At 39.9% G+C, this 13,873-nt stretch overlaps 2 protein-coding genes across 4 annotated transcripts in view; one reads left to right on the plus strand and one right to left on the minus strand.

Moving 5' to 3' along the window:
- IFT140 (intraflagellar transport 140) overlaps nucleotides 1–13,873 on the plus strand; it is a 478,284-nt gene that overhangs the window by 453,027 nt on the left and 11,384 nt on the right. For all 3 annotated transcript variants that reach the window (XM_033914590.1, XM_033914591.1, XM_033914593.1), the window contains exons 26-27: nucleotides 6,766–6,972; nucleotides 7,276–7,488. In XM_033914590.1, coding sequence (XP_033770481.1) covers nucleotides 6,766–6,972; nucleotides 7,276–7,488 — 420 coding nt within the window. The remainder of the gene's footprint in view (nucleotides 1–6,765; nucleotides 6,973–7,275; nucleotides 7,489–13,873) is intronic.
- TELO2 (telomere maintenance 2) overlaps nucleotides 1–13,873 on the minus strand; it is a 134,488-nt gene that overhangs the window by 12,216 nt on the left and 108,399 nt on the right. The window lies entirely within an intron of this gene.

The following is a 13,873-nucleotide window of genomic DNA, read 5'->3' on the forward strand; positions in this document are numbered from 1 at the left end:
TTTAACTTTGTATAAAAAGAATCTTGAAAGAAAACTGGTATCATTCCCATTTGGTAACAAACTACAGGTAAGATCATCATTTTAACTGTTTGTACTCTTCCCCACCAAGATAAATGTAAAGGATTCCATTGTTCACACATCTCTGTCACTTTTTGTAATAAACATTTTTCATTAATTTTCATTGTGTCTTCTAAATCTTTTGAAATCCAAATTCCAAGATATTTAATAGTATCCTCCTTCCAAACAAAAGAGAATGTATTAAATAAACCTTTTGTACAGTGTACATTTAATGGAAGTATTTCTGATTTATTCCAATTTATCTTATATCCTGAAAACTTTCCGAATTTATCAATTAGTTCAAGCAATTGTGGAATGGTGGATTCTGGATTCCTCAAATATAATAATAAATCATCAGCATAAGCTGATATTTTGTATTCTCTATCTGAATGAGGTATACCTTGTATTTCCTTTACTTGTTGGATTGCTAATATTAAGGGTTCTAAAACTATATCAAACAGTAAAGGAGACAAGGGACATCCTTGTCTAACTCCTCTCTGTAGATTAAATTTTTCTGAAAATGTATTATTTATATATAATCTAGCAGAGGGGGAGCTATATAATGTTTGTATCATTTGTATGAATCCAGGACTTATACCAAACCATTCCATAGCCTGATACATAAATGTCCATTCTATTCTATCAAAGGCCTTTTCTGCATCTAAAGAAACAGCAAAAGTAGGCTCATTCATTTTCTTTGTTAAGTATAACATATGGAATGCTAATCTAGTATTATGAGATGAATGTCTTTGAGCAACGAATCCTGTTTGAGGCATACCTATAATATGGGGAAGAGCATTAGCCAATCTTAATGCAAGTATTTTTGCTAATATTTTTCCATCTACATTTATTAAAGATATTGGCCTATAGTTTGAAACCAATGTGGAATCTTTATTTGGCTTTGGTAAAACAATAATTAAAGATTCTGCTATAGTGCCATTTATACTTCCTTTATTAAGTTGATATTGAAAAAGATTTAATAAATAGGGTAATAATAAATTTTGAAATGTTTTATAAAATTCCACTGTATATCCATCACCACCTGGAGCGGATCCAACTCTAAGGGATTTCAAAGCTGTTTCTAATTCTTTTAATGATATTGGCTCTTCCATACTTCGTTTTATATGTTCAGGAACTTTTGGACCCTCTAACATTTTCAGAAATTCTAAACCATCTTTTTCTTTATTTAAATAAGTCTCGGAAGTATAAAGAGATTTATAAAATTTTAGAAATTGTTTTAAGATAGGTTCAATTTGTGTTAATGGGTCACCTTTTTCATTTTTTATAGCAATTATTTTTGATTTCTTTTTTTTTGCTTTGAGATAATTTGCCAATATTCTTCCCAACTTATTTGAGTTTCCATAATACAATGCCTGCTGGGAGAATAAATCTTTTCTTATCATCTTTGATGAGAATTCATTGTATTTTACTTTAAGTTTTAATAATTCTTGTTGTATAGAATATTCCCATTTTTCTATTAATTTTGATTCTAAAATTTTTATTTCTGTTTCCAAATTAGAAAATTGTTTTCTATTTTGTTTATTAAGATAAGCCGAATAAGAAATAATTTGTCCTCTTATTGATACCTTAAAAGCATCCCATAATATTTCCCTAGAGATCTCATCTTTATCATTCATTTGAAAATAGTCTTTCATTTTTGTTTGAAAATTCTCACAGAATATTGGATCAGCAAGCAATGTATTATCAAATTTCCATATTGGTCTATTTGTATTTTGATCTGTGATTTTAATTTCAATCCACACTCCACCATGATCAGATAATATGATTGGATCAATGGCAGCTTGTGTTACTTGATGTGCTAGGTGTTTTGATATAAATATATAATATATTCTTGAAAAAGAATTATGAACATGAGAACAGAAAGAAAATTCCCGTCCATTAAAATGAAGTATTCGCCAAATATCTGTCAAATTACAAGTTTGTACCAAATTATCTAGTCCCATCGATTTCATATATCTACTTGGGTTTTTGTCTAATAAAGGATCCATAACAGCATTAAAATCCCCAGCTACTATTAGATTTGAAGTAGCCAGTGGTAAGATCAGTTGTTGAAGAGTCTTAAAAAATTCATTTTGTTTTGAATTAGGGGCATATATATTAAACAACGTCATGGTTGTATTTCCCATGCATATTTCCACTTTTACCCATCTGCCATGAACATCTGATTCTTTTAATTTAAATAAAGCTGAGCATTTTTTATTCACTAGAATAGCAACACCTGCTTTTTTCCCTATGGCTGGTGAATAAAAACAATGCTTTATCCAACCACCTGTCAACTTATTAGATTCAATGTTTGAAAGGTGGGTCTCTTGTATGCAACATATATCTGCATTTTGCCTTTTTAAGAACAGTAATGCTTTTTTCCTTTTTATAACATGATTTAGACCATTAACATTCAAAGATATTATTTTAAGAGACATTTATAATTATAATTTTTATAATATATTTTCTATATAATGATATATAATGTTTTTTATTAATATGTTTTCCCAATATACTTAATAAATTATAATTTCCTTTTATTATTTCTATATCTCCTTTATATCTTTCTTTCCCATTCCCTCCCTTATCCCTATTTCCCTCCCTCCCTCCCCCCCCTTATTAAATACGATTACTTGGGTACGCAAGATGAGGTTAGGTTAAAATAACTCCCCCAAGCTAAGTTAAAATATTCTTTATTTACTACTAATAATTTATCTCCCTTTATCTAATATATTTCCTATATATATAGCAAATATATATTTTTCTTATATAAATTTTATATAAAAAGTTAATGTATTTAAATCTATATAAGAAAATATTATCTTATCTTTTGATAAATCTATATAAGATTTATCAATGAGATTTACAATCTTGCATATATTTATCAAGAATCAACTTTACATTCATTATATTGATATCTAATATTATTATTATTTTAATAATACTATGTGGATCATGAAGTGGAGTCTGTGTGTCTTAAAATGTCTTTATATAGGTATGTTTGTTGCAATCAGTCTATTTTCAACCTTTATTCCAATTTGTGTTGTGAGGAAGAGATTTAGGTAAAATTCCCAGTTGTAAGACTCCTAGATTCTTTTCTTTTCTCCAATTTCTGTCCCCAAAAACATTTTTGTGTTGCCTATTCAATTCAACCTTGTAGGATTCAGTATTCCTCTTTCATTGTTTCTGCTAAATATTCCAAGATATTCATCATTCCCTTAACCCTTTCAGGACCATAAGGATCGTAGGCCAATTTTTGTGGTTTTGACGACATTTTTATGGTAAAAAGGGCTTGCAGATGCCAAAAAATTGATTTTTTTGTGAAATATTATTTTTATTTTAAAAAATCACACTTCTGGCTTATGGACAGTGTGGCAAGTGAATCTTCTCGTCAATCTAGCAACGACGCTAATGAATGAATGTCGGAACCAGTTTGTTTACATAAAGGCAGTATCATATGGAATCCGTACATATCAAATTTAGAACTGTAGACTATCCCAATCAAAATTTATAGGATTTTAAAGTTATGGGACAAATAGGTCCCTTGGTCCTGAAAGGGTTAAGAGAGCAAGTAATGAAGATGTTTCCTGACTAGGGAATTGATTTTGTTTTTGTCAGTATTGAGGACAGCCCGTCAGTCAAAGTGCCAGAGAAATAAAAGCGCTGAATAACTTCGAAGCTAGTTCAGTATTCGAGAAGGAGAAAATCATTTACACCTTACATACAGCACAGTCTTTTTGGATTTATTCTGTGTTATTCCATACTGAATCTCCTCTCTTTCATAACAAACTTAGCAACATTTTAGAATCAGAGAGGAGTTATTAATTAGTTTTTATGAACTCCTATCATTACATATTTAGCTCGTCGTGAAAAGGTTGTCCGTGGAAGGCGACGCTTCTCCCTGGGACTCTTTTAATTTACAAAAGTACAACGTCCCCTGTCACCTCTATGTTCTCCAAATCTATCTAAAGAGAGTGAGCGGTCTGCCTCAATAGTAAGCATCACTCGATATATATAATTCACTGTTTCTTACATATAAGGAGAAGGTGGGGTGTAGGAATTAATTAAAGTTTGAAATATAATCTGCAGAGAGACTTTTAAGAGATAGAATCAAAACGGAAGCACTTCCTTTTACAGGATATTCTCTCTGTCGACCAATCTCTTTTTGTTTTGTATTTTGTAATTCCCTAGCAGCGTGATTGGAGATTTTTCCTGTCCATCAATCACATTTCCTGTTTGTATATAACCACTCCCATATTTAGTTACCATATTTACTTCTCTGTAAATTTTTCATTCGGATCTCCATTTAATCCACGTTTTCTTCTGTAAGTATATTTTCTTCAAAATGTTTATAAAACTTTCCTTTAAAAAGTATAAGTTTATGTACTTTTATAAAGTTTGTTTTATTTCTTTTATTTCCTTCATAGAATGTTGGTTTTGTATAGTTCCATGTGTGTGCTGCAGCACATGTAGTTTCAGTCTGTTGTTTTTTGAATCCACTTCAAAGTTCTAGATTTTAACTGTAAGTCATATTATTAATAAAATCAATTCTTATATGGTGAATATTTTAGTAAAGTATTAACAGATTTATACATACTCATTTTTCTCATTAGGATTTCCATTAAGATGTTTAGGATGTCATGGGTTGTTCATATTGGTCCAGAAATTCTTGTAGTTTTGTTGGATCTGTAAAATTCTGAGTTTTATTTGCAATAGTGATCTTCATTATTGCTGGATAAAGGAGCCCATATCTAGCCCCTAAAGATTTCAGTTGTGGTCTCATATCTAAAAATTTTTTCCTTTTTAATGCAGTTTCCCTCGCAAAATCAGGGACAATATGTATTTTTGAATCTTGACATTTGAGATTTTTATTTTCTTTAGCTAATTGACAAATTTCCAGCGCTTGTTGATGTCTCAGTAGTTTGAATATTAATGTCCTTGGTCCAGTTTGTGAAGTTTTCCTTTGTGTTGGTATCCGGTGTGCCCTTTCGATTTCCAGTGGTGTTTTAAATTTTAATGGTAGCACTTTAGGTAGAAAGTGTTCCAAAAAAGTAATAGGATTATTTTTTTCTACCCCTTCCGGTATTCCTATTATTCTTAAATTATTTCTTCTTTCACGGTTCCGGCTGTCTTCAAGGTCTTTTTTAATTTCTTCTACCTCTTTCCATATGATTTTGTTTTGTCTTGCGTTCAGATTAAGTTGTTCAAAGTTATCCTCTTTTAGGTTTATTCTGTTTTCCGTCACTTCCACTCTTTTAGTTAATGCTGCTGCATCTTCAATAGCTTTTTGTAGTTTTTTGTTGCTGTCCAGAACAATTTCTTTAATTTGTCTTAATTCTTCCATTACATCGAGGTTGTCATCTGATGGCAGTGGAGCTTTTGAAGGAGTGATGCTTGGCTCCGGTTTTGATCGTTTATTACTTCCTGTACCGGATCCTCCTGCTCCTAAATCGTTTTTGTTCTGTTTGCTAGACGTCATTGTCTTTCAATATTTAGATATTTTTCTTTTGAATTTTGATTTTTTTTTGTAGTAATTTCAAAATTATAGCTTTTGAGTATGGAGCTATTCATTTACCCGACCATCGGAATGCGCGTCCAAGCCACGCCCTCCTGCTACCATCTTTAATTTCTTGTATTATTTGATAAAGATTTCAGCCATTGTAAAGCTTTCTCCCCCCTTAATTGAGGTCTAAAGATACAAACCAGTAATAATTCACATTTGGGTTTAATGATTTTGCCGCATGAGAAAGAAAAAACTTGTTCTGTTTTTGTATTTTAATTGTATATTTTTATTATTACCTATTGTCTCATTTTAATGTATGTACTGAGTTGTATTATTTTCTTGTTTTGACTAATATTATGTCAATATTATAAAATGAAAATAAAGAATTAAAAAAAAAAAAAAAAGACATTTATGTGGATCCCAGCTGAATATCAGCTAAGACCTGTGTAAGGGGATGTCAAATCCCCCTAGCCCCCCTCTCATTCAGATCCCCTACCCAGAACCCCTCTATATAACAAGGCTCTCTCTTGTTCTGATCCCACACCTGGACTTCCTCCACATAACAAGTTTCATGTTTATTATTTCTTGATATCCCGCAAATCACAAATAAGTACAAGTGTATATATACCTGGTTACACTACTGTAGTGTTCTACAAAGGAAAATAGGTGCCTACTTTCCTTTTTAGCACAAATTACCCCTATAGATCTAAAATACCAACTGCCCTGGCACTATTTGACCCAGCAATATTCAATCCAGTTCAATCTCCAAATAACTTATCCATATTACTTAAGACAGCAAAACTGGATTTCCTGTCCACATTTTTCTAGATAATGGACTGAATATCACCACCATCTGGATATTGCCAGTGGTTTCCATTCTGTCCAGCACTGCTGACTATTTAGCTAGCAGCACTAGATTTTTTTTTTAACCACTGTAGTGTGTTTGTTTTTTGTTCAAACCCTGACTATAGCAGTTGATATTTCACAATACACTGAAAAGTTTCTGCAGATTTCCAGTATGAATGGCTTCAGAGACCAAGCCATAAGAAGACAAGGCAAACTGAGTCCTATAGTAGTTTATGGTTGTAATTAGTTTCTGTAAGAGGAGGTTGTTACTTTCTGACCCTTACAAAGGTTTCAATGATCAGTGCTGTCATAAAGCAATGGTTTGATATTGTGCTATTTCATTTTGTGGTTCATAGTACTATGAAGCCTTACAGCTGTGCCTAGAACAGAACCTCATAATCACCGAAGAAATGGCAGAGAAGATGACCGTCTCCAAGGACTCAAAGGAGCTTCCTGAAGATGCACGGCGGGAGCTGCTGGAACGCATAGCTGACTGTTGTATGCGGCAAGGCAACTACCACCTTGCAACCAAGAAATACACCCAAGCAGGGAACAAGCTGAAGGTTAGTGGGCTCTAGGGGGAGTTTGCACTCTATCTTACAGCATTTTTACTGCATACCTCCTACTGCAAATCTATTAATATCTACAAAACTGGCCTGCTGTTGGAGAGGGAAATATGCAGACCTCTACCAATCAAAACATTATCAGTCACATAGACAGCTATGTGCTTTTCTTTCTTTCTCTTCTTGGATGCCAGAATTCTCCTAAACCTCAGCACTCTTTCTGCATACCAGAGTGATAAGCTCTGTCTCTAGTTGTATATTGCCTATTGAATATTAATTGGGATGAAACTTTCTCCTCTGTAGGCAATGAGATCACTGCTGAAGTCAGGTGACACAGAGAAAATTGTGTTCTTTGCTGGTGTGTCACGACAGAAGGAAATATATATCATGGCAGCAAATTACTTGCAGTCACTAGATTGGCGTAAAGACCCAGAAATCATGAAGAACATCATCAGCTTTTATACTAAAGGGAGGGCCCTTGACCTGTTGGCTGGTTTTTATGATGCCTGTGCTCAGGTAAATTTACTTTCATACAGTCCCATAAAAAATGTAAGGTGAATGTGTTCTGATGACACAATACATCAACATCTTGTAAAGAATGCAGATTTGAATTCTAACTTACATTCCTACTCTACAGGTTATTGGAGCTGGGAAAAGCAACAACGTTCAAGCGTTGTAGGAAGCCCTGCTTTACCCTATAAGCTACATTAAGATGAGCAGTTAGCATGGGAGGAATAACAAAAAAAGAACTAAGATATTGTTCAGTAGGATTCTGTACAGTAGCTGTTACTTCCCATTAGTCGTGATTCTGCAAAAGGGTGTCACTTTAAAACTCTGAATTCCTCCCTTTTTTGGAGAGAACAGCTCCCTCTTCAGTTTTTCCTTCTGCAAGCGACCTACGGCCTTCGTGGGTTAATATGTTCCTACAAGCTGCACGCTTGAAGAACATATTCACCCGCGCAGGGTGTAGGTCGCTATATCCACAAAGTCTTTTAAGAGACTAAACTGGACCGCTGAAGAAGACCTTTTTAGTTGAAACATGGACTGTGTTGGGTCCTCTTCATTGACCAAAGGTGTGGATGTATTCCATTGTTTTAAAAATTATGAACTATTTTCTTGTTCTAATAAAGCTGACATCAGCCACATCAGATTCCACATTTTTGGGTTTTTTGGTTCTGGACTTCTACTCTTCTGTGGATTCAAGGGGGGTCAATGCTTTGAATGAAGTATTTTAATCATTCATGCATGTAAATGACCTCATATACCAGCCAGTGTAAAAATATGCACTTTGACTGCATGGCATATACTTTTACAGTGGCTGTGCAAATGAACACAATTTGGGTGCAGAATAAGCACAATCAACCCCCTCCCACCGATAATCAGCTAGCAGTGGGTAATGCTGTTGATGTCTGTTGATATTAAACCCAATAAAGGAAAGTAGGTGCCTATATTCCTTTATAGACTAGGTTCTTACCAGGTTCCCTCTAGCTGCCTATTTATAGGTACATAGTTCTAGAATTATCTCCATACTGCATGGACTTCAGCCACCTAGGAGAAAATAAATTTCAGAGACTGATTGAAGTGGGTGGACCTTTCAGCCACATAACTTGCTTTACTGGCACAGTTTTGAGAGTTACAATGGAAGAATCCACTAGTTGAAAACCTACCCTCACTTTTGGGCTGATGCTCAGAACACCCAAGCTATAGGGAATAACACACAACCCATACCATGGAAACAGCACCAAAATTTAGTCCCCCAGTGCTCAATGCTAATGGTATGTAAACGTTAAAAATATCAAAGAAAAGACAAATTAATTTAATCATGTATTTTTAGTAATAACAACCAATGGACAGACTGGATGGACTGCCATCATTTACTATGTTATGTGTGCTGTGAGACTGAAGGTAAGGGAGAGGAGCATGCTTGACACATGTGCACAAGAGTTTTGTGGCAAGTGCCACTCTTATAGTCATATTTCAGGTAAATCCAGCAGTGAAGCATGCATTACCACTGTTCCTCTGCAACTTTAAATATAAGCTTTTCAGGGTTTTTTTTGCCTACACAGTGACTTTTTTTTTCCAAAGTCATTTTTTTCTGTTCAAACCCTCTTATTTTGCCTAGGGATCATCTATAATGGATGCCCCAGGTCAGTCTAGCCCCAATTCCTACATTATTTGTGCAGATTTACCGGCTAAGGAGCAACTGAGCTCTATGTGCTGCGGGATGCGAGAGGAAGGGGTGGGAGCTTTGGGCCGCATTACACGGCGGCATCGAAAAGAGCGAACAGAATGCTAGGAATGATTAAGAAGGGGATCACAAACAGATCAGAGAAGGTTATCATGCCACTGTACTGGGCCATGGTATACCCCCACCTGGAATACTGCGTCCAGCACTTGTCGCCTTACATGAAGGACACAGTACTACTCGAAAGGGTCCAGAGAAGAGCGACTAAAATGGTTAAGGGCTGGAGGAGTTGCCATACAGTGAGAGATTAGAGAAACTGGGCCTGTTCTCCCTTGAAAAGAGGAGATTGAGAGGGGACATGATCGAAACATTCAAGATAATGAAAGGAATAGACATAGTAGATAAAGACAGGTGTTCACCCTCTCCAAGGTAGAGAGAACGAGATGGCACTCTCTAAAGTTAAAAGGGGATAGATTCTATACAAACTTAAGGAAGTTCTTCACCCAGAGAGTAATAGAAAACTGGAATGCTCTTCCGGAGGCTGTTATAGGGGAAAACACCCTCCAGGGATTTGAGACAAAGTTAGACAAGTTCCTGCTGAACCAGAATGTACGCAGGTAAGGCTAGACTCAGTTAGGGCATTGGTGTTTGACCTAAGGGCCGTTGCATGAGCGGACTGCTGGGCATGATGGACCACTGTTCTGACCCAGCAGCCGCAATTTTTATGTTCTTATTCAGTTCTTTTGGGCTTTGGAACCCCAGAAAGCCTGGTCTGCAGTGAAGATTCCACTCAGACACCACAAGTAAGAAAGGGGTGAAACACAAGTACATAGTGGAGTGGCAGGGGAGACCCTAATTCCTCAGTTTAAGGTCTTGCAGGGCCTCCAGCACAAGGCTTTTCTGATTTTGTTAGCCTTTTATGGAAAGCTTACTTAACAGGGCCAGAATCACTGCGCTGCCTACAGGCAAGCCAGCTGTGCCTCAGGGAGATCCATCTCATACCATACTGGCTCCTAGTGTCAGTGACTCTTTGGAGCAGAACTGGGATGACTGGAAGTCTCTTTCCATGTCCTTTTTTTATAACTTGTCTCCTCACCTTTTCAAATCAGTTTCCGTTTCACGTGTCATTTCTGACACCCTCTCTGCGTTGAAGCTCGAGGCTCTCAGTGTTCTGATATGAGTTGCACTAATGCAGACATTACCTCCTTAGTCACTGGCCAATGGAAGTCACATGAAGGCTCTCTAAAGGTGACCAAAGCTATGTCTAGGCTGTATCCTATAGCTACAGACTTCCAACAGCTGTTTGTGCAGCCAAAAGTGGATTCCGCAGTAGCGCAAGTAACCAAATGCACCTCCCTTTCTAGAGAAGATCGAGTGATTCTGAAGGACGTCCAGGACTGTTAGGTGGACGTGCTCCTTAAAATACAGTTTGAAGTGCTGGCTTTGGGTATCAAAACTGTAACAGCTGCCTCCTTCGTGGCACAGGCCTGTCATACCAGATTGTGGACTAGTCCCTCGGAGCTGAGGTACGCATGTCCCCACATGATTAAGGAGGGCGTGTGTTAATGTGGCTGATGCTCTTTATGACATTACAGAGTCTTTAGTAAGGTTTTGGTTTACTCTGTGTCTGCCAGCCAAATGCTCTGGATCAGACAATGGGCGGGCGACTCAGTCTCAAGACCACTGTCCGCAGATTACCCTTCAAGGAGCAGATGCTTTTTGGCAAAGGGCTGAACGATTTCATGGCCAGTGTGGTGAATCGCCATCCCAAATCCCTCCCAGAAAGCAGGGGCCATTATTCTGCTGGGGAGCAGCAGAGGCAGTTTTCGTGCTTCTAGGAGAACCCACCAATTTTCCTCCAGTTGTTCTTCTCAGAGGCCCTTTCAGGCATCCAGACAGAAATTTGGCAGTTACAGGTGCCAGCAACCTGTGGGTTCCCACAATGGCTCGGCCTCCAAAAAGCAATAATGGCACCAGAGCGACAGCCTTCCCTCCTCATATTGGCAGGCAGCCATCAGCTTTCTGGAAGGAATAGAAATAGATTTTGGCCAACCGCAGGGTTCTGGACATTATTCAGGAGAGGCACAAGATTGAGTTTTCTCGATTCCCTCCAGATCTGTTCCTCAACTCCCCAGCCAACCTGCCAGAGAAGGATACCAGAGTCAGAGCGACAGTTCAATGACTCTTGGACATTCTTGCCACAGAACCAGTTCCCAAAGAAGAATTGTGCTCAGACAAATACTCCATATACTTCATAGTGCCCAGGAAAGGCACAGAAGATTGGAGGCTCAATCTGGACTTGAAGTCAGTAAATGAGGCGCTAAAGGTCTCCAATTTTTGCATGGAGATGGTTTGCTCCGTTATAGAGGTAGTGGCTCCGGAAGAATTCCTTGCTTCTCTGGATTTAATGGAGGCTTATCTTCACATCCACATTTTTCCGGATCATAGGAAATATCTACGATTCCACGTTCTACAGCATCACTTCCAGTGTGTGGCGCTCCCTTTTGCTTTGGCCACGGCTCCTTGCACCTTTACCAAGGTGATGGTAGTTGTAGCAGCCCACCTATGCAGGATGGGGGTCCAGGTGCATCCTTACCTAGCTGATTGGCTGATCAAAAACCCCTCTAAAGAATGTGAGCATGTGGTGCAGCAAGTGGTGATCCTCCTCCAGAGCCTGGGTTGGATAGTCAATTTCTGAAAGAGTCACCTTCAGCCGACTCAGTGCTTGGAATATCTGAGAGTTCACTTTGATATGGCGCAGGGCCGTGTTTTTCTTCCCAAGCCACACAAACAGAAGCTCAGAAAGCAGATCTTAGAGATCCTGGCTCTACTGAGCCCCACAGCCTGGCATTACTTTTAGGTGCTGGTCTCAATGTCGGCCTCCCTGGAAGTTGTTCCCTGGGCAAGAGCTCATATGTGCCCACTACAGTACTCTTTCTGTCCAGGTGGTCTCTGAAGCCACTACCTACAAATGCAATGCCTCTGGACTTCAGGGGCAAAGCACAGCTTGTGTTGGTGGCTCCAGGGGGATGCCTTGTCGAAGGATATGCCTCTCAGAATCAATGCATGGGTGATCCTCACGACCGATGCCAGCCTGAGCAGCTGGTGAGACCCAGTGCCATGGTTGCCTGCTCCAAGGCGTGGGATCCCATTGGAAAGTGAGTGGTCCATATATCATCTGGAACTGAGAGCCATTCACTGGCACTGAAGGAATTGCAATGTTTCCTGACAGGGAAGGCAGTCAGGGTGTTTTCAGACAATGCCACCGAGGAAGCCGGTAGTGTAGTGAGGGTGAGAGGCCCCAGGGCAGTGACACCCCTCCCTCTTCTCCAGCCTCCTACTCCCAGCTGCTCCTTCCCTGCCCCCTCCTGCTGTGCACACAACCCTTCCCTTCCCCCATACTAGAGAATGACACGGGGAAAAAATTTGTCCCCATCCCTGTAACCACCATCCCCGCGACCACTGTCACCCTCAGCATCCATACATGCCTCAGTACTGCAATATTTAGCTTACTAGTGTTTAAGCCTGTTACATTAACAGGTGCTAGAGTAGATGTCTGCCTGGTTTTTTTTCTTTGTCTCTCTCTCTCTCTCTCCTTGGATGCTGTCTGTGTCTCTCCCTGGCCCCCTATCTGTCTGTCTTTCTTTCTGTCTGTCTCCCTGGCCCCCTGTCTGCCTGTGTTTCTCTGTTGCGCCATGCATGCCTGTCTCTCCGTGGCCCCTTTCTGTCCTCCCCCAGAACAAAGCATGATTGCTGTCAGGCCCCCAGCACACCCCTTCCCCCAAAGCAGCCCCCTTTCCCTCTCCCCCAGTTGTGCCATGCCTGCCTGCTCAGTGGCCCCCTTCTGTTCCTCCATCCCAGAGCAAAGCATGATTGCTGTCTGCCCCCCAGCACACCCCTCCCCCAAAACAGCCCCCTTTCCCTCTCCCCTTGCCCCCTGTTGTGCCATGCCTGCCTCCTCCGTGGCCCCCTTCTGTTTCCCCCTCCCAGAACAAAGCATGATATCTGCTCCCAGCACAACCCTCCCCCAAAGCAGACCCCTTTCCCTCTCCCCCTGCCCCCTGTTGTGCCATGCCTGCCTGCTCTGTGGCCCCCTTCTGTTTCTCCCCTCCCAGAACCAAGCATAATGTCTGCCCCCAACACACCCGTCCCCCCAAAGCAGCCCCCTCTCCCCGCCCCCTGTTGTGCCATGCCTGTCTGCTCCATGGCCCCCTTCTGTCCCCCCTCCCAGAACAAAGCATGATTGTTGTACACACCCCTCCCCCCAAAGCAGCCCCCTCTCCCCCTGCCCTCTGTTGTGCCATGCCTGTTCTTACCCTCCCACTGGCATGAACCGCTGCCGCGGTTGCCTCTCCTCTTCAAAGCAGCCGGCTGTAGCGAACCTCGTAGGCCGCTCTCCACTTCAGTAGCATATTCCCTCTAATGCGATCACGTCAGAGGGAATGTGCTACCAGCTGGAGAGTGGCCTGTGAGGTTCACCACAGCTGGCTGGCGAACCTCAGCAAGCTGCTTTGAAGAGGTGCGGCAGCAGTTGGTGAGTGAAGGTAGGAGGGGGAGTCACCGGAGTGTTCCCTGCTGCCATGTTCTAAAATAGAATACAGCCACTGACCAGAGATCAAGGCGGCAGGGAACATGAAACTCTAAGTGCACATGTGCACTTAGGGTTTTATTATAGAGGATTCCTTCCTTAGTCAAGGCAGGTAGGCATGGCGGGTC

This window comes from Geotrypetes seraphini, chromosome 11, assembly GCF_902459505.1.
Source record: "Geotrypetes seraphini chromosome 11, aGeoSer1.1, whole genome shotgun sequence".
Taxonomy (NCBI): domain Eukaryota; kingdom Metazoa; phylum Chordata; class Amphibia; order Gymnophiona; family Dermophiidae; genus Geotrypetes; species Geotrypetes seraphini.